Here is an 18,536-nt window from a genome sequence, read left to right as displayed (position 1 = left end):
AAGTAAGGTGATGTGTAATTTTGTGTCCTGAAATTATTTTTCTTCTTACCCGCCATCAAGTGCTCCGTTGCCTCTGTCGTCAAACTGTGGTTTCAAGGCTCCTACAAGCCTGTTACTGAACTGAACCATGGTGCCTGTCGCCGGGAGCAAACAGGAAGAAAACATGAAAATCACTGAAATATCTTTTTCAAACATTGTACACCTTGCTGGTGACAGGAAGGTAACTGAATGAATAAATTAGTGCTTATTTACTTCACTTCAGAGTAGGGCAGGTTTGTCTTTGCGCGACATAGAAAATGGCTATTTCTTGAGTAGTTGAGTATACGTTCTCACGCAGTTGATTTTAGCTGCGGGCATTACACTACAAGTTTTCCTCACCCTTTCTTTTATCTCCTTCTCACAGAGTGGCAAAACAAGTACACCTTGTTACATACGTCACAAACTGTCACGCGTGCAACATCATACGCCCTCGTCGAGCAGAGAGGTAGCGGCATGGGTAATGTTAGCAGTAGCAGGTGATGCAAGCGGAGCGGTGCGAGTAACACGAAAGAGAGAAGGTGCAAATCTGATAACAAATGTAGGAAGAATTAACTACCAAGAAAAACAGCACGGGGTCCATTGTCTGCCAGTGGTTTGGCTTCAAGCGGGAAGATGTTGAGCAGACAGCCGTAATATGTCAAGCATGCGGCAAAAGCGTTGCTACAAAAAGTAGCAGCACTTTTAATTTGTAGCATTATTTGAAAAGTCACCCGCTAGAGAATAAGGAGTGCTTGAAACTCCGCATTTCAACATCTCCAGCCGGTGCCACACCCAACAAGATGCCGAAGCAACCACCACTGACCCAATTGAGCCTGGCGTCTTCCATTTCCACATCAACACCGTAAGAAAAAAATAGTCAACAACAGAAGGAGATAACGTCTACCACATAGCGAAGGACATACACTATTTGATTTCCTATTATGCAGCTCATTTTTATTTTACAGTTTTTGAAATATCTTGTGACATCATGCACAAAAGGGCACTTTATTTGTTTTAAACTATTTTAGTGGTGTTCCGCACAAAAAGTGCACTTTAATTTAGTGTTGTTTTGATATGTCATCTTAGTGACATCATGCATAAAAGTGCACTCATAGCTTGTTTTAAAATGTCTGACAATCTTGCAATTTCTGTTTTGAAAAAACATGAATGTTTGTGCCACTGCTTAATAACATTAATAAATACAGTTTTGGTCAATTGACTTAGTTGTGATTTCCCTCTCTCCATTAAAGTTTAAAATCAGTATATATTAATGCAGTATGAAGAAGAATGTTTTAATGCAGACACATAGAATCATCATACTGCTGTGATTATATGTATCAAGTGTTCATTCAAGGCTAAGCCAAAATATCGAGATATATATCGTGTATCGTGACATGGCCTAAAAATATTGAGATATTAAAAAAAGGCCATATCTCCCAGCTCTACTTCAGAGGGTAGTAATCTTATAACATTTAATGATGTGCCATCCTTTTTGGCCCTCACCACCATGCTGCCGCCGCCTCCTCCACACCATATAACCCACAATGAGAAGCAGCAACAGTAGCACCAACCCGCTCACAAGTCCTGAGACCACCGACGAAGACGATGTTGCTGTGGGGATTGTAATGTTAGTTTGAAGAAAGAGAAACAAAGCTGTGCTTTATCTCCGTGGGTCTCACCGACGACAGTGACATAGAGCGACTTGGAGGGAGCAGACCAAAAAGTCTTGGAGGTGATGTTGACGGAGTAGATGCAGACGTACGCACCTTGGTGTTTTTCCTCTATCTCAGGGAAATCGAAGTAGGCCAGGTAGAAGACAGAGTGTCCAAACAACGGCTTTGCTATTGAGCTGTTTGTGTTTGTGTTCTTCAGGTAGACGAGGCCTTTAGAATACAAGGAGTGGACCGAGCACGTGATGGAGAAGCTGTTGCCTCGGGTGACCGACACCTCTTGTGGGCTGTAGACCACCATTACCTGGAAGGTGGTCATGGAGATGAACGGTTTCTCCAGCGACACTAGGGATTTAAAGGTGGAGGTTATGGACTGCATTCAGCCACGCAAGAAACAAACAGTGGGAGCACCTTTGACGCTGAGCTCCACTGGATTCCCTTGAGGATAATAGATGACGTTATTCGACAGCTTCTTTTGATATTCACAGAAGTACGACCCCTGGTGGCTGAAGTTCACTTTGGGGATCATGAAAGTGGCTGCTTCGTTCTCCGAATACTTCTGGATCTTAAACGATCCTTGGGTCTTCTTCAGGAGAAAGGTGCCACCCATGTGCTCAGTCAGGACACTGCAGGTGAACTCCACATTGTCGCCCCAGTTAACCTCCACTGATGGACTCACTGTGACCTGAGGCTTCTCCAGGGAACCTAAATTAATAATAACAGGCATAACAATCGATTTATTGACTGTGAAGAAATTGGTTGATTGTTTCTCACAAGTTTTACAATAGTGTATTGGAAATAAGGATCAGTCCCGAAATCAGTACATTAGGGACAAAGAGACATGTAATAAATACAATACTTACAGTAAAAACACCTTTTAGAGCGCAACAAAAGGGTAGACTTCGCTTGATGGCAAGTATTATCCCCTAACTAGGTAACACAGTAGCCTATACAGTACTTCTATCTAATGTCTTGGAATTGCAACTGCATGCAAAGACTACTCAATAATATATGCAAAAGACACTCAGAAGTGTAAAAAAAATCTAAATAAAACAACGGGACAACACAACATTATCAGCTCATTTTTTAACGTCAAATGAACCCTTGTTAAAATTCGAGAGCAAGCTTATTCTTTCCCCTCACTGGGTATAGTGGAGAATGCTAATCTCTTTATTGTCTGTAGCCCTGTAGCGATAATGATACTTGTAAAAAACTTAGGCTGTGTCCCAATCTGAGGTCTACAACCTGAGCAGTGTGCATTTGTGAACGACTGAAATCATAGCACCGTGAGAAAGCTGTCCAAATTCAATAGTCAAATGTCAACATTAGTGAAAAAGAGGAGGAGGCCTGCAAGTATTGATTTGTTAATAAGAATTAATTTAATGTGCAAAAAGTTTGGAAAAAAGCTTTAATTATTTTACTTTCAATCGTGAAGTGGTCGACGGGCTGATTATGTAAATAATGTAAGTAGAAGGAACAAGATTTAGTTATTTTTTTGTGTTTGTGTACGTCACAAAAACATGTTTGATGAAACTTATTAATGTTTGCACCCTCGTTGTTATCTTGTGTTTTGTAATAACGCCTGGGAGAAATAAGCTTACAAGAATATATAAGGAAAATAAAATCATTAAAACAGTCTGTTTAGGTTTAGATGATCATTTATTAAGGAAAATAAAAGTTTTTGACATTCATCCATTCGCTATTCTGCTTGTCCTCATTAGGGTCGTGGGTAGGCTGGAGCTTATCCCTGCTGACTTTGGACAAGAGGCAAGGTACAGCCTACACCAGAGCTGGTCAAATATTTTGACTCTGGGGCCACGTTGAGAGAAAAAATGTGTCTGGGGGGCCAAAGTGAATGTGTGTATAAATTATATATACTGTACACATTTAGCTGTAAAAATCCGGTGTACAGTATGTGTGTTAGGGTACATTTTTATCATTTATTGTTAGGCAGTTTCATTAACTTCCTCTCAGCCCAGTAACAACACACAACAACGGCAGTCACTTTTACATCCACCACTCTACCGTAAGGCAGTTTGTCTGCCGTAAACAGCATGTGACACTCTTAAACAGGACAATACTGCCATCTACTGTACATGCACCAGCACAACACCTCCAGGCAACTTCAATCAATCAATCAATGTTTATTTATATAGCCCCAAATCACAAATGTCTCAAAGGACTGCACAAATCATTACGACTACAACATCCTCGGAAGAACCCACAAAAGGGCAAGGAAAACTCACACCCAGTGGGCAGGGAGAATTCACATTCAGTGGGACGCCAGCGACAATGCTGACTATGAGAAACCTTGGAGAGGACCTCAGATGTGGGCAACCCCCCCCCCCCCTCTAGGGGACCGAAAGCAATGGATGTCGAGCGGGTCTAACATGATACTGTGAAAGTTCAATCCATAGTGGCTCCAAGACAGCAGTGAGAGTCCCGTCCACAGGAAACCATCTCAAGCGGATCAGCAGCGTAGAGATGTCCCCAACCGATACAGGCGAGCGGTCCATCCTGGGTCCCGACGAGCGGTCCATCCTGGGTCTCGACTCTGGACAGTCAGTACTTCATCCATGGTCATCGGACCGAACCCCCTCCACAAGGGAGTGGGGGACATAGGAGAAAGAAAAGAAGCGGCAGATCAACTGGTCTAAAAAGGAGGTCTATTTAAAGGCTAGAGTATACAGATGAGTTTTAAGATGAGACTTAAATGCTTCAACCCTTTATCTTCTTACATTCACATCCCATCTCCCTGGATTGTAAATAACCTAATGTAAATAATCGAATGTATTCCTAATGTGTATACTTGTTCTTATGTTACCTGAACTCACTATGTTCTCCGCTCGCAGTATATATCCTACTAAGTCCCACCTACACTGTTTCAATGTCCATTTCTCTGTTGATGCAATTGTTGATGACTGAAGTACTGATATCAACCAAAGCTTCTCATTCCACCCCCCGGATTGTAAATAATTCAATGTATATACTGTGATGATTAACTTGTGTGATGGCTTTATTATGCTGATAGTATATATTTGTACCACGACTTAAACAAGTTGACAAACTTATTGCGGTGTTACCATTTAGTGGTCAATTGTACGGAATATGTACTGTACTGTGCAATCTACTCATAAAAGTTTCAATCAATCAATCAATCAATCATGCATATGTGACAATAACATCTACTTTAGAAAGTGCAGTGTACAACTGCGCACACAACAGCTGTAAATAACCACGCCCCTTCCCCCAACCATGCCCCCCGCCCGACCCCCGACCACGGCCCCCCCAGCCCCCACCTCCCAAAATCGGAGGTCTCAATGTTAGCAAGTATGCTCGTTTAACACTCAAAAACGCAGATTTCAACCATTGAAATACTTTCTATAGTTTAAGACTTAAGGTCATTTAACAACAGCACTGCACATCACAATGGCGGCTATAGTTTTGATGTTAAAGATCTTAATAAATCACTGCGGGCCGGACTGAAAATCTTAATGGGCCACATGTGGCTCATGGGCCGTGTTTTGCCCAGGGCTTCCCTAAACTGGTCGTGTTTTTTAAATGTAAATCAATAGATATTGTAACTGCTGCTGTTGAAACGTTTCTTTTCCATTTAGGAATGTTGAGAATAACAATGTTGCCACAGCCTGGTAATTACAGGTAAGGGAACTTAAATGAAGTATTGTTGACGGTTCTGAATGCATTTTGAAAGTGATTTAGAGGTAGCATTCCTTGCTCCCATTAACTTCATTGCTAGCCACCGAGAACGAGCCAACTTCTACATGTTGGAATGCAAACAAGTTAAAAAACCTTTTGTCTTCTTGTCTTTAATAAGGATTGTAAACGATAGGCAAAATTCCCCCCAAAAAGTGCAGTTCCCCTTTAAAAGGGGGACATTTCTCGCAGTAAAACTTTAAATCTCGGCAAGTGGCGGATAATTTGCAGTGTAAAAGTAACAGTGACAGCATGTTATCGGTGTCTTACCCAAGCAGATAACACCGGCGTCCTCGCTGTGTCCACAGTTATTTTCCCCGAATCCCTGATGATTGCAATGCGTGATGGCTGCCTCGTCGCCGCTGCACTCGATGTTATCCAGCCATATCGGGCCGCTGCCTCTCCCAAAATGGGCACTGACGGGGGCAGACACGGCGTGACCGCAGCCCAGCTGTCTGCACACCACGTCGCCACTGACCATATCCCACTGGTCGTCGCACACGGTTCCCCACTGGCCCTGATGGAAGACCTCCACCCGGCCGGAACATCCACTCCAGCCGCCCACCAATCTCACCTTTGCTGTGCGTGGAAAAACAAAACTCTTTACCATGATAGGGACATGTGTGGCTGTAAACGACCACAACGTAGGCCACTGGACAGTTATATATGAAACTGTTCAATGTATCCCGTGTCACATTTGTGGGTTGTGGTCAAAATGCTTTGGAAGATGTGCTAGCATATACAGTTGCAATCACACATACACTTGTAAAGAACATAATGTCATGGCTGTCTTGAGTTTCCAATACTTTCTAAAACTCTTATTTTTTTGTGATAGAGTGATTGAAGCTCATATACATATATGTGTGTGTTTGTATTTTTGTTTCATCTGACCACAGAAATTTTCCTCCAGAAGTTCTTATCTTTGATCAAACAAAAATTGAGCTGTTTGGCCACAATACCCAGCAATATGTTTGGAGGAGAAAAGGTGGAACCTTTAATCCCAGGAAAACCACGCCCACCGTCAAGCATGGTGGTGGTAGTATTTTGCTTTGGGCCTGTTTTGCTGCTAATGGAACTGGTGCTTCAAATGGGACAATGAAAAAGGAGGATTACCTCCAAATACTCCAGGACAACCTAAAATCATCAGCCCGGAGGTTTGGTCTTGGGGGCAGTCGGGTGTTCCAACAGGACAATGACCCCAAAAACACATCAAAAGTGGTAAAGGAATGGCTAAATCAGGCTAGAATGAAGGTTTTAGAATGGCTTTCTCAAAGTCCTTACTTAAACATGTGGACAATGCTGAAGAAACAAGACCATATCAGAAAAACACAACAGATTTAGCTAAACTGCACCAGTTTTGTCAAGAGGAGTGGTCAAAGATTCCACCAGAAGCTTGTCAGAAGCTTGTGGATGGTTACCAAAGACGCTTTATTTCAGTGAAACTTGCCAAGGGACATGTAACCAAATATTAACATTGCTGTATGTATACTTTTGACCCAGCACATTTGGTCACATTTTCAGTAGACCCATAATAAATTCATAAAAGAACCAAACTTCATGAATGTTTTTTTTTACCAACAAGTATGTGCTCCAATCACTCGTTCAGAAAAAATAAAAGTTGTAGAAATGATTGGAAACTCAAGACAGCCATGACATTATGTATTTTACAAGTGTATGTAAACTTTTGACCACGACTGTAGGTAATAAAAAGATCCTCTAAGTTGCATCATCATTACACAAATGCTCAGTGACTTAGATCAGGGGTCGGCAACCCGCGGCTCTTTGGCCACTCTGATGTGGCTCGGCTGCACAATCGCCGACCCCCCCCGATTTTTACGTGGGGATTCTGGTTCTCGAAGCCTCTTCCAGACATCACCCGGGTTCAACATTCTTTGATTTTCACTCGGACAACAATATTGAGGGCGTGCCATGATGGCTTTACGTCTAGCGCCCTCTACATTTTGACGCGTTTCACATATTAAAGAAGTCAATGGGAGCCGCAATAATTCTCGCAAATAACCGCTGTTGGTCAACCATATAACAGTAATAAGGGTGTGCCATGAAGCCATTGCCTTTAACGCCTTCTACAACTTGTACAGACAACTTGCCAGTCCAGTAACATGTTGTATGTGGCTTCCGCAGATACACGTACACGACTGCAAGGCATACTGGGTGACACAAAGTACACTGAAGGTTATGATATAAATAACTTTAACACTCTTACTAATATGCACCACACTGTGAACCCACACTAAACAAGAAAGACAAACACATTTCGGGAGAACATCCTCACAGTAACACAACATAAACACAACACAACAAATACCCAGAATCCTTTGCATCCACGACCCTACCTGACTATATTATACACCCCCGCCCAGCTCAACCGACGCACGGAAGTGGGGGCAGCGGGTTTTAGAATAGAATAGAATAGAGTTTGATTGTCATTATTGCAATGAACAGGTTCAAAGAACAATGAAATTGGAGCAGATCCTCCTATGGTGCATATACAATATGGTAGTATAAATAGTAAAAAAAAGATACGAGATGAGAGATGTATCTATGTATATGTATATATATCCACACAGATGCCTATCTGCATGCATATGAATATATATACACACATACATATAACATTATTGCACATTGTAGTCCGAAAAAATAGAAAACATTTTTTAAACATTACACATGAGGACATGATGGACATATTGTGCTCACTCAGTGCCTTTTTAATGCTACTATGACTCTTGGGTAAAAGCTGTTTATTAGTCTATTGGTGCTCGCTTTTAGCACCCTGTAGCGTCTGCCTGAGGGTAGTAGTTCCAGGGGGCTGTGCCCGGGGTGGAATGGGTCTTTCAGGATGCTCTGTGCTTTCCTGAGACAGCAGGAGCTGTACAGGTCAGCCAGGAGGGGAGGGGGCATCCGATTAACTTCTGGGCGGTCTTTATGACTCTCTGGAGCGCCGTTCTCTCTGCGGCCGTGCAGCTGCTGAACCACACGCAGATGCAGTAGGTCAGGATGCTCTCAATGGAGCACCGGTAGAAGGACACCAGCAGTTCCTGTGAGAGGTGGTTGTTCCTGAGTATTCTCAGGAAGTGCAGTCTCTGGTGTGCCTTCTTGATGGTAGCCGTGGTGTTGGTGCTCCAGGATAGGTCGTCGGCCAGGTGGACTCCCAGGAAGTGGAAGTAGGAGACCCTCTCCACACAGTCACCACTGATGATCAGGGGCAGGATGTCCGTTTTTTTCCTCCTGAAGTCTATGACCAGCTCCTTATTCTTGGAGGTGTTCAGGGCCAGGTTGTTGACTTTGCACCAATCCGACAGCTTCTCCACCTCGTCCCGATATGCAGCCTCGTCTCCCTCCGAGATGAGTCCCACTACGGTGGTGTCATCTGCAAATTTGATGATGGAGTTGCTGGAGTGGGCAGGTGTGCAGTCGTATGTGTAGATGGAGTAGAGAAGGGGGCTCAGGACTCAGCCTTCTTGAGAGCCGGTACTGAGGTACAGGCTTGATGACATGTGGTGACCCAACTGCACCCTCTGGGGGCGGTTGGATAAGAAGTCCTTAATCCACATGCAGATGGAGTTTGAGAGACCCAGGTCTGACAGTTTGGACACCAGTCTATCAGGTATAATGGTGTTAAATGGCGAACTATAATCCACAATCCATTTTGGTGCTAGTGGGGTGTATAATATAGCCTGAAAGAGTCATGGATGCATAGCATTCTGGATCATTGTTATGTTGCGTTTATAATGTGATACAGTGCGGATGTTCTCCGGAAATGTGTTTGTCATTCTTGTTTGGTGTGGGTTCACAGTGTGGTGCATATTAGTAAGAGTGTTAAAGTTGTTTATATCACAACCTTCAATGTAACCTGTATTACCCAGCATGCCTTGCAGTCGTGTACGTGTATCTGCGGAAGCCACATACAACATGTTACTGGACTGGCAAGCTGTCTGTACATGTTGTAGAAGGCGTCAAAGGCAATGGCTTCTTGGCACACCCTTATTACTGTTATATGGGTGACCACCAGCAGATATTCGTGAGAGTGATTGCGGCTCCCCTTGTCTTCTTTAGTTTGTGAAACGGGCCAAAATGGCTCTTTGAGTGGTAAAGGTTGCCAACCCCTGAATTAGATCATTAGTTGCTTATTGTCAAGATGGTGTGCTTGATTTGTGTGATGCTTTGGCAAAGCACCCTCAAATCAGTGGACATTTTTTACCCTTCTGTGTGCAGCGGTTCAGGAGTTCCACAAAAAGTGTGGAAAAATGAGAAAACATGTTCTAATGATTGCGTCTTCTGAATATATGAGACAAAAAATACGAAATATCACTTAGTACTGTTTAAAAGTGATCCAAACCTGCACAAGAAAGACCAGCATCATGCTCGTGTCCGCACGTCGACTCAGTGAAGCGCCCTCGCGAGCATTGCTGAAGAGTGGTGGTGTTGGCGAAACACGAGTCGCTCGCCTCCATCACGGGCCCGCTGCTCTGGCCGTAATGCGCCCCACCGGGAGCGCTTGTAACAAAGCCGCAGTGTAGATGTTCGCACACCGCTTGGGCTTTGCTCATATCCCAGTTGGCGTCGCAAACCGAGTGCCATACCTCGCCTTGCTGGACCTCCACTCTGCCCGTGCACCCAACTTCGCTGTTCACCAAGCGGACCCCCAAACTGTCTGAGGAGTCGAGGAATAGAAAAGTCACCATCTGCTTTTAACCGAGTAAAAACGTGTTTTAATCTAGGAACGTACATGCAAATATGCTACCTAGTGGTTTTCCAGCAAGTTACTCAAAATACAGAACCCAAAACCAGTGAAGTTGGCACATTGTGTAACTCAGTGGTTCTCAAAGGGGGGTACATGTACCCCTGGGGGTACTTGAAGAATTGCCAAGGGGTACGTAAGATTTTTTTTTTAATATTCTAAAAAAGCAACAATTCAAAAATCCTTTATAAATATATTTATTGAATAGTACTTCAACAAAAATATGTATGTAAGTTCATAAACTGTGAAAAAAAATGCAACAATGCAATATTCAGTGTTGAGAGCTACATTTTTTGTGGACATGTTCCATAAATATTGATGTTAAAGTTTTCTTTTTTTGTGAAGAAATGTTTAGAATTAAGTTCATGAATCCAGATGGATCTCTATTACAATCCCCAAAGAGGGCACTTTAAGTTGATGATTACTTCTATGTGTAGAAATCTTTATTCATAATTGTATCACTTGTTTATTTTTCAACAAGTTTTTAGTTATTTTTATATCTTTTTTTCCAAATAGTTCAAGAAAGACCACTACAAATAAGCAATATTTTTGCACTGTTATACAATTTAATGAATCAGAAACTGATGACATAGTGCTGTATTTTACTTTTTTATCTCTTTTCTTCAACCAAAAATGCTTTGCTCTAATTAGGGGGTACTTGAAATAAAAAAATGTTCACAGGAGGTACATCACTGAAAAAAGGTTGAGAACCACTGGTGTAACTGCTAAATAAAAACATATGGGGAAATTATTTTCATTTGGGGGCCAAATTTAGAGAAAAAAATGTGTCTGGGGGCCGGTATATCTATTTTTCGGAACACTTATACAAAACCCAACAATAATGTCTGATTGAAAGCTAAAACCGTTATGACAGACCACCTTAAAAACGGAATGGAATTTTTTGTTTTACTAAATGAGACACCCAAAATGTACATGAAAATAACCAATGTGGGATTTACAATATTACAATTATGACGATAGAATACTGAATATTGACAACATATGAATGTCACACCCCTCTCAATTGACATACAGTGGGGCAAAAACGTATTTATTCAGCCACCGATTGTGCAAGTTCTCCTACTTAAAATGATGACAGAGGTCTGTAATTTTTATCATAGGTACACTTCAACTGTAAGAGATAGAATGTGAAAAAAAAAAATCCAGGAATTCACATTGTAGGAATTTTAAAATGTGTGGCGTATTTACATCTAACACAATACCCGCACTCTTTTAATATGAAGCCACGTTGTTGTAACAGGTGGCTTTGAATTGTGTTGCTGAAATAAGCTGGGGCATCCTTGATGATGTTGCTTGGATGGCAACATTTGTTGCTCCAAAACTTGTATTTACCTTTCAGCAATAATGGTGCCTTCACAGATGTTTAAGTTACCCATGCCTTGGGCACTAATACACACCCAAACCATCACAGATGCTGGCTTTTGAACTTTGCGCCTACAACAATCCGAATGGTTCTTTTCATCTTTGTTCCGGAGGACATGACGTCCATAGTTTCCCCCAAAAAATTTGAAATGTGGACTAGTCAGACCACAGAACACTTTTCCATGTTGCATCAGTCCATCTTAGATGAGCTAAGACCCAGCGAAGCCGGCGGCATTTCTGGGTGTTGTTGATAAATGGCTTTCGCTTTGCATAATAGTGTTTTAACTTGCACTTACAGATGTAGCGACCAACTGCAATTACTGACAGTGGTTTTCTGAAGTGTTCCTAAGCCCATGTGGTTATATCCTTTACACACATGTACGTTTTTGATGCAGTACGGGCTGAGGGATCCAAGGTCACGGGCATTCAATGTTACGTGCAGAGATTTCTCCATATTCTCTGATCCTTTTGCTGATATTACAGACCTTAGATCAGGGGTGCCCATTACGTCGATCGCGATCGACTGGTCGATCTCGGAGGGTGTGTCAGTCGATCTCAAGCCAGGCATTAAAAAATACACATAAAAATGAGCAATCATCAATCATACCAAGACTTCACTTTCGTCAGTTGTTTGACATTCTCGGCACCCGAGGATCTTGTGAGATGACGCTGGCTGCTGCAAGCTCATATTTAAGAAAAAAATCACTAACAGGGCGGACGCAGAGAAACACATTTTATTTCTAGAGACTCCGTACCTACTGTCAAAACTCTAAAGACCGACTGCACAGTTCCTGTCTTCACCATAAAAGACCTGTTTCATCCTGCCTGTGCTAACAAAATAAAAGTCTCAGAAAGCTAGCGTGCACAAGCTAGCAAGCTACGGAGTTTGATGCCAATGTATTTGTCCCCCGCCCTCAGCGACCGCTTTCTCACTTGCTTGCCCACCCGCACACTCACTGACGTCACTCACCTGCTGCCAGACATTAAAGGGCCACACACATATGCTACTCTCATAACAAAGTGTTTAAAAACGAGTATGCAAGTTGGACAAATGGGATGCGAAATCCAACCACTTTCATGTGGTATTGGACAGAAAGGAGGACTTTTTTTTTCCTCCATTTGAAAATGCGGACGTTATCAGCACCACTGTCTAATTCCAATCAATGCAAGTCATCAGAATCAAATACACCAACTTATATTCTTGTCTTCATGAAAGAAAAGAATCTGTGTGTTAAACATGCTTGTATTATCATTAAACACCATTAACTTGTTAACAAAAATGTCTCTTTCATAAATAAATAAATATAAATTATAAATAGGAATGAGGTAGATCTCCTCGACTTGGTCAATTGAAAAGTAGCTCGCCTGCAGAAAAAGTGTGAGCGCCCCTGCCTTAGATGGTGAAATCCCTAAATTCCTTGAAATCGCTGGTTGAGATATTTTCTTAAACTGTTCGACAATTTGCTCACGCATTTGTTCACAAAGTGGTGACCCTCGCCCCATCTTTGTTTGTGAATGACTGAGCATTTCATGGAAGCTGCTTTTATACCCAATCATGGCACCCACCTGTTCCCAGTTAGCCTGTTCACCAGTGAAATGTTCCAAATAAGTGTTTGATGAGCATTCCTCAACTTTTTTAGTCTTTTTGGCCACTGGTGCCAGCTTTTTTGGAACATGTAACATGCATTAAATTCCAAATGAGCTAATATTGCAAAAAATAACAAAGATTTCCAGTTCGAACGTTAAGTATCTTGTTATTCAATTGAATATAGGTTGAAAAGGATTTGCAAATCATTGTATTCCGTTTTTATATGCTATTTACACAACGTGCCAGATTCACTGGTTTTGGGGTTTGGACAAAAGGAAATGAGAATCACAACTTATTGTCATGATAGGAAAGAGGAAACACGAGTTAGCCTTCCACAGTTATTTCATCCATTTCCTCTTACCTGAACAGACAACGCCAGCGATGGACGAGGCGTTACAGCTTCTGTCCAGGAATGGAGTTTGGCGGCAGTCGGCCAACGTAGACTCAATGCCGTTGCACTCGATCTGTTCGATCCAGGTGTGTCCCGAACCCTGGCCGTACTCCGCCATGGTGGTAATTTGGTGAGCTCTGCCGCAGTTCAGCTGTTTGCACACCACCTGCGCGTCCTGGACGTCCCACAGTTCACCACACACGTTTCCCCACTGGCCTTTTTCGTAGAACTCCACTCTCCCAATGCAACGGTTGTGTCCACCAGCCAACCTCACGTTCCCTGAGGAAGGGGTGCGCATATCCATAAGCCATGATGCTGAGCGTTTTAGGACCAATGAGAAGCAGTTTACCTGAGCAAACGATAGAGGCCTCCTCGAAGAGATCATGGCTGCTTCGGACATAATCCGTGAGTGTGCACTGCGTGAGAGAACGCTCCCTGCCACCGCAGCTGACCTTGTATCCCCGCGAGTCCCCGCTGCTGCCGAATGATGCCGAAGTCTTCACGGGATCGCCGCAGTTCATCTCTCTGCACACCACCGCCGCTTCGTTCATCCCCCAGTTAACGTTAAAGACAGACGACCAAATAGCTTCGCTGTGGGACACCTCCACCCGCCCTGAACACTGGTCGGTGCCGTTTATCAGTCGGATGGTGGCTAGGACAGGAAGTAGTTACAATACAGCAGTTATCTTCCTTTTACACTTGTAACGGTGTTAATAGTCTTAATGCAGAACTCCAACAACAAGGAAATCCTGTTCACCTGAACACACCACACCGGCGTCTTCGCTATGACCGCAGTTATTATCTCCAAATGTGGAATGCGTGCAATGGGCAAGGGATGACTCGTTCCCTACACATTCCATGTCATCCAGCCAGATCTCTCCTTTGCCTTCGCCGAAGAAGCTGCCGGGTTTGGCCATCATGGCTGTCCCGCAGTCCATGGCACGGCACACCACCTGCGCGTCCTTGATGTCCCAGAAATCGTCACACACTGTCCCCCACTGGCTGTTGTGGTAGACCTCTACCCTGCCAGAGCATCGGTCTGTGCCGTTGACGAGCTTTAGGGATGGACTACCTAAGAACGCACACAAAGTGACTTTTGTGTTATACAGCAGTTAATATCAGGCAAATTCATTATACATGTAATACTTACAGTATTTCACCCGTTTTAAGCATTACCGGAACATTTTTATTTCACACAGTGCATAGATTTATAATCTAATATTAACTTTTCCAAACTCACAATTTAGCAGCAGCTGAGTAGCTAGCTCACCTCTCTTTGCGCAAGGCGCTGTGTTACTAAATTTTGTTAACATAGTTGGATTATTTTGCAGGTGACAGCATGTAAAAAGAGTGTTTTTGCAGATTTTTTAAGAGCACTTTATAGGTGGGATAGATGAATCCTTATTACCTGCATTGCCTCTTGCTAGCAATTATTTACAATTTGGAATTCCCAGAAATACATGCATTCTTGATTCTCAGGGGGATTGTGAATAAATAAATGTAACAATGTTTTAATTAGGGCTGCAACAATTAACTGATTAAATCACAGGTACATGCACATCAGTTATAGCTGGTAATACAAACCCCGTTTCCATATGAGTTGGGAAATTGTGTTAGATGTAAATATAAACGGAATACAATGATTTGCAAATCCTTTTCAACCCATATTCACTTGAATGCACTACAAAGACAAGATATTTGATGTTCAAACTCATAAACTTAATTTTTCTTCGCAAATAATAATTAACTTAGAATTTCATAGCTGCAACACGTGCCAAAGTAGTTGGGAAAGGGCATGTTCACCACTGTGTTACATCACCTTTTCTTTTACCAACACTCAATAAACATTTGGGAACTGAAGAAACTAATAGTTGAAGCTTTGAAAGTGGAATTATTTCCCATTCTTGTTTTATGTAGAGGTTCAGTCGTTCAACAGTCCGGGGTCTCTTCTGTCGTATTTTACGCTTCATAATGCGCCACACATTTTCGATGGGGGACAGGCCTGGACTAAAGGCGGGCCAGGAAAGTACCCGCACTCTTTTACTACAAAACAACGCTGTTGTAACACGTGGCTTGGCATTGTCTTGCTGAAATAAGCAGGGGCATCCATGATAACGTTGCTTGGATGACAACATATGATGCTCCAAAACTTGTATGGACCATTCAGCATTAATGGTGCCTTCACAGATGTGTAAGTTACCCATTTCTTGGGCACTAGTATACCCCCATACCATCACAGATGCTGGCTTTTGAACTGCGCGCCTATAACAATCCGGAGGGTTATTTTCCTCTTTGTTCCGAAGGACACCACGTCCACAGTTTCCAAATATAATTTGAAATGTGGACTCGTCAGACCACAGAACACTTTTCCACTTTGCATCAGTCCATCTTAGATGAGCTCGGGCCCAGCAAAGCCAGGGGCGTTCCTTGGATTTGTTGATAAATGGGTTTTGCTTTGCATAGCAGAGTTTTAACTTGCACTTACAGATGTAGCGACAAACTGTAGTTACTGACAGTGATTTTATGAAGTGTTCCTGAGCCCATGTCTTGATATCCTTTACACACTGATGTCTGTTTTTGATGCAGTACCGCCTGAGGGATCAACGGTCCGTAATATCATCGCTTACGTGCAGTGATTTCTCCAGATTCTCTGAACTTTTTGATGATTTTGCGGACCTTATGGTAAAATCCCTAAATTCCTTGCAATAGCTCGTCGAAAAATGTTGTTCCAAAACTGTTCGACAATTTGCTTACAAAGTGGTGACCCTCGCCCCATCCTTGTTTGTGAATTACTTAGCATTTCATGGAAGCTGCTTTTATACCCAATCATGGCACCCACCTGTTCCCAATTAGCCTGTACACCTGTGGGATGTTCCAAATAAGTCTTTGATGAGAATTTCTCAACTTTATCAGTATTTATTGCCACCTTTCCCAACTTCTTTGTCACGTGTTGCTGGCATCAAATTCTAAAGTTAATGATTATTTGCAAAAAAAAAAAAATGTTTATCAGTTTGAACATCAAATATGTTGTCTTTGTATCATATTCAATTGAATATGGGTTGAAAATGATTTGCAAATCATTGTATTCTGTTTATATTTACATCCAACACAATTTCCCAACTCATATGGAAACGGGGGTTTGTAATAAAGCACTTTCTGGCTGGATGTATTTGTTCAAATTCTGACAGAAAAATGTCTGTCTATTAAAACTGTCTATTCCCTGACCGCTTCTATGTTTGCTATCTCTCTTTGTTTATAATGTATATTTTCTGCTGGATCTACTATCTATTTTATGCTGCCCTTTTTTCTTTTTTTTTGCTGCAGCTGTTACATATACTGTAATATTCCATCCATCCATTTTCTACCGCTTATTCCCTTTTTAGGGTCGCGGGGGGTGCTGCCGCCTATCTCAGCTACAATCGGGCGGAAGGCGGGGTACACCCTGGAGAAGTCGCCACCTCCTCACAGGGCCAACACAGATAGACAGACAACATTCACACTCACATTCACACACTAGGGCCGATTTAGTGTTGCCAATCAACCTATCCCCAGGTGCATGTCTTTGGAAGTGGGAGGAAGCCGGAGAACCCGGAGGGAACCCATGCATTCACGGGGAGAACATGCAAACTCCACACTGAAAGATCAAATATCAAAATATAATATTATAGTATATATTATATACTATATATATATATATATATATATATATATATATATATATATATATATATATATATATATGTAAATATTACATATATGTTATATTTTATATTGCTACTATGGTACATTTTAGTCGACTTATTACCTGCATTATCCTTTCCATCCTTTGAAACTGAGCTACAGTGTGGAATAATTTCTTTTGTGGATCAATAAAGTTAATCTAAGTCTAATATTAAGAAAAATGTATTGCATGCAACCGCATATTTTTACCACTCTAAAATGCAACAAGATGTTCCAAGAATTTTTTGGGGATTATCAAAAATAAACACTTAAAATATCTGTTTGTTGCCTTGATTTATGATTTTAAAGAAAGTTATCAATCAGTCTGTTAGTAAAACATAATTATACTAATATAATTCAGTTGCCTATGCACATTGTGTTTCAAGGCTGCGACATGTTGATATTCATATACTGTATATTCACCGCTACAAGCAGCACTCTCAGGGCAGCCATAAATGCTATGTGGCCCTCAATAAAAAATAGTTTGGCACCCATGATTTAACCTTTGATTCATATTCTGTGTCTTCAAATAATAATTCAATGAGTAAAACTATTTACAATAAATTACATTTTCACTGCATTGAGTTTCCGGAGTAAAGTTTCCGCACCGCCGCTGCAATAGAGCGGACAGAAGAGCGGTGGTGTGTGGATGCTTGGATTTGTGTGACGGCGAACTGCGGATAGTTTTCAATTTACTAAAATGTTTATTAATGCAGACATGTTAAAAGTGCAATTTCAATGTTGAGGATGTGCATTTACAGAAAATAAACGGTGATAGTTATGGCAAGCAGAAAAATGTTTGTTTATTTAAAGGGGAACATTATCACCAGACCTATGTAAGCGTCAATATATACCTTGATGTTGCAGAAAAAAGGCCGTATGTTTTTTTGACCAATTTCCGCACTCTAAAAGGGTGAATTTGGCGATTGAAACGCCTTTCAATTGTTCGCTGTCGGAGCAATGACTTTTCACCCGTGACGTCACAACAGGAAGCAATCCTCCATTTTCAGCTCTGTAATTTTCCATTTTTTTGACTGTTTTTCATACCTTGGAGACATTATGCCTCGTCGGTGTGTTGTCGGAGGGTGTAACAACACGAACAGAGACTGATTTAAGTTGACTTACGTGGAGTGTGCAAATCAGACATATCAATGGTCACGGCATGCAAATCGATGCTAACATGCTATTTAGGCTAGCTGTATGTACATATTGCATCATTATGCCTCATTTGTAGCTATATTTTCATCCAGCCTTTCCCTCCACCCACATTTAATGCCAAACAAACACATA

The 18,536-nt window shown here is 41.9% G+C and overlaps 1 protein-coding gene across 2 annotated transcripts in view; it reads right to left on the bottom strand.

Moving 5' to 3' along the window:
- LOC133552973 (deleted in malignant brain tumors 1 protein-like) overlaps nucleotides 1-18,536 on the bottom strand; it is a 41,389-nt gene that overhangs the window by 3,852 nt on the left and 19,001 nt on the right. For both annotated transcript variants that reach the window (XM_061900649.1, XM_061900647.1), the window contains exons 7-15: nucleotides 14,284-14,598; nucleotides 13,876-14,178; nucleotides 13,497-13,805; nucleotides 9,763-10,077; nucleotides 5,673-5,981; nucleotides 2,100-2,393; nucleotides 1,698-2,033; nucleotides 1,522-1,629; nucleotides 50-134 (exon numbers count right to left, since the gene is read on the bottom strand). In XM_061900649.1, the coding sequence (XP_061756633.1) occupies nucleotides 50-134; nucleotides 1,522-1,629; nucleotides 1,698-2,033; nucleotides 2,100-2,393; nucleotides 5,673-5,981; nucleotides 9,763-10,077; nucleotides 13,497-13,805; nucleotides 13,876-14,178; nucleotides 14,284-14,598 (2,374 nt within the window). The remainder of the gene's footprint in view (nucleotides 1-49; nucleotides 135-1,521; nucleotides 1,630-1,697; nucleotides 2,034-2,099; nucleotides 2,394-5,672; nucleotides 5,982-9,762; nucleotides 10,078-13,496; nucleotides 13,806-13,875; nucleotides 14,179-14,283; nucleotides 14,599-18,536) is intronic.

Source organism: Nerophis ophidion, linkage group LG05 (genome assembly GCF_033978795.1).
Source record: "Nerophis ophidion isolate RoL-2023_Sa linkage group LG05, RoL_Noph_v1.0, whole genome shotgun sequence".
Lineage (NCBI taxonomy): Eukaryota > Metazoa > Chordata > Actinopteri > Syngnathiformes > Syngnathidae > Nerophis > Nerophis ophidion.
Note: the sequence above shows the minus strand (reverse complement) of the source record. Positions and strands in the feature narration are given on the sequence as shown.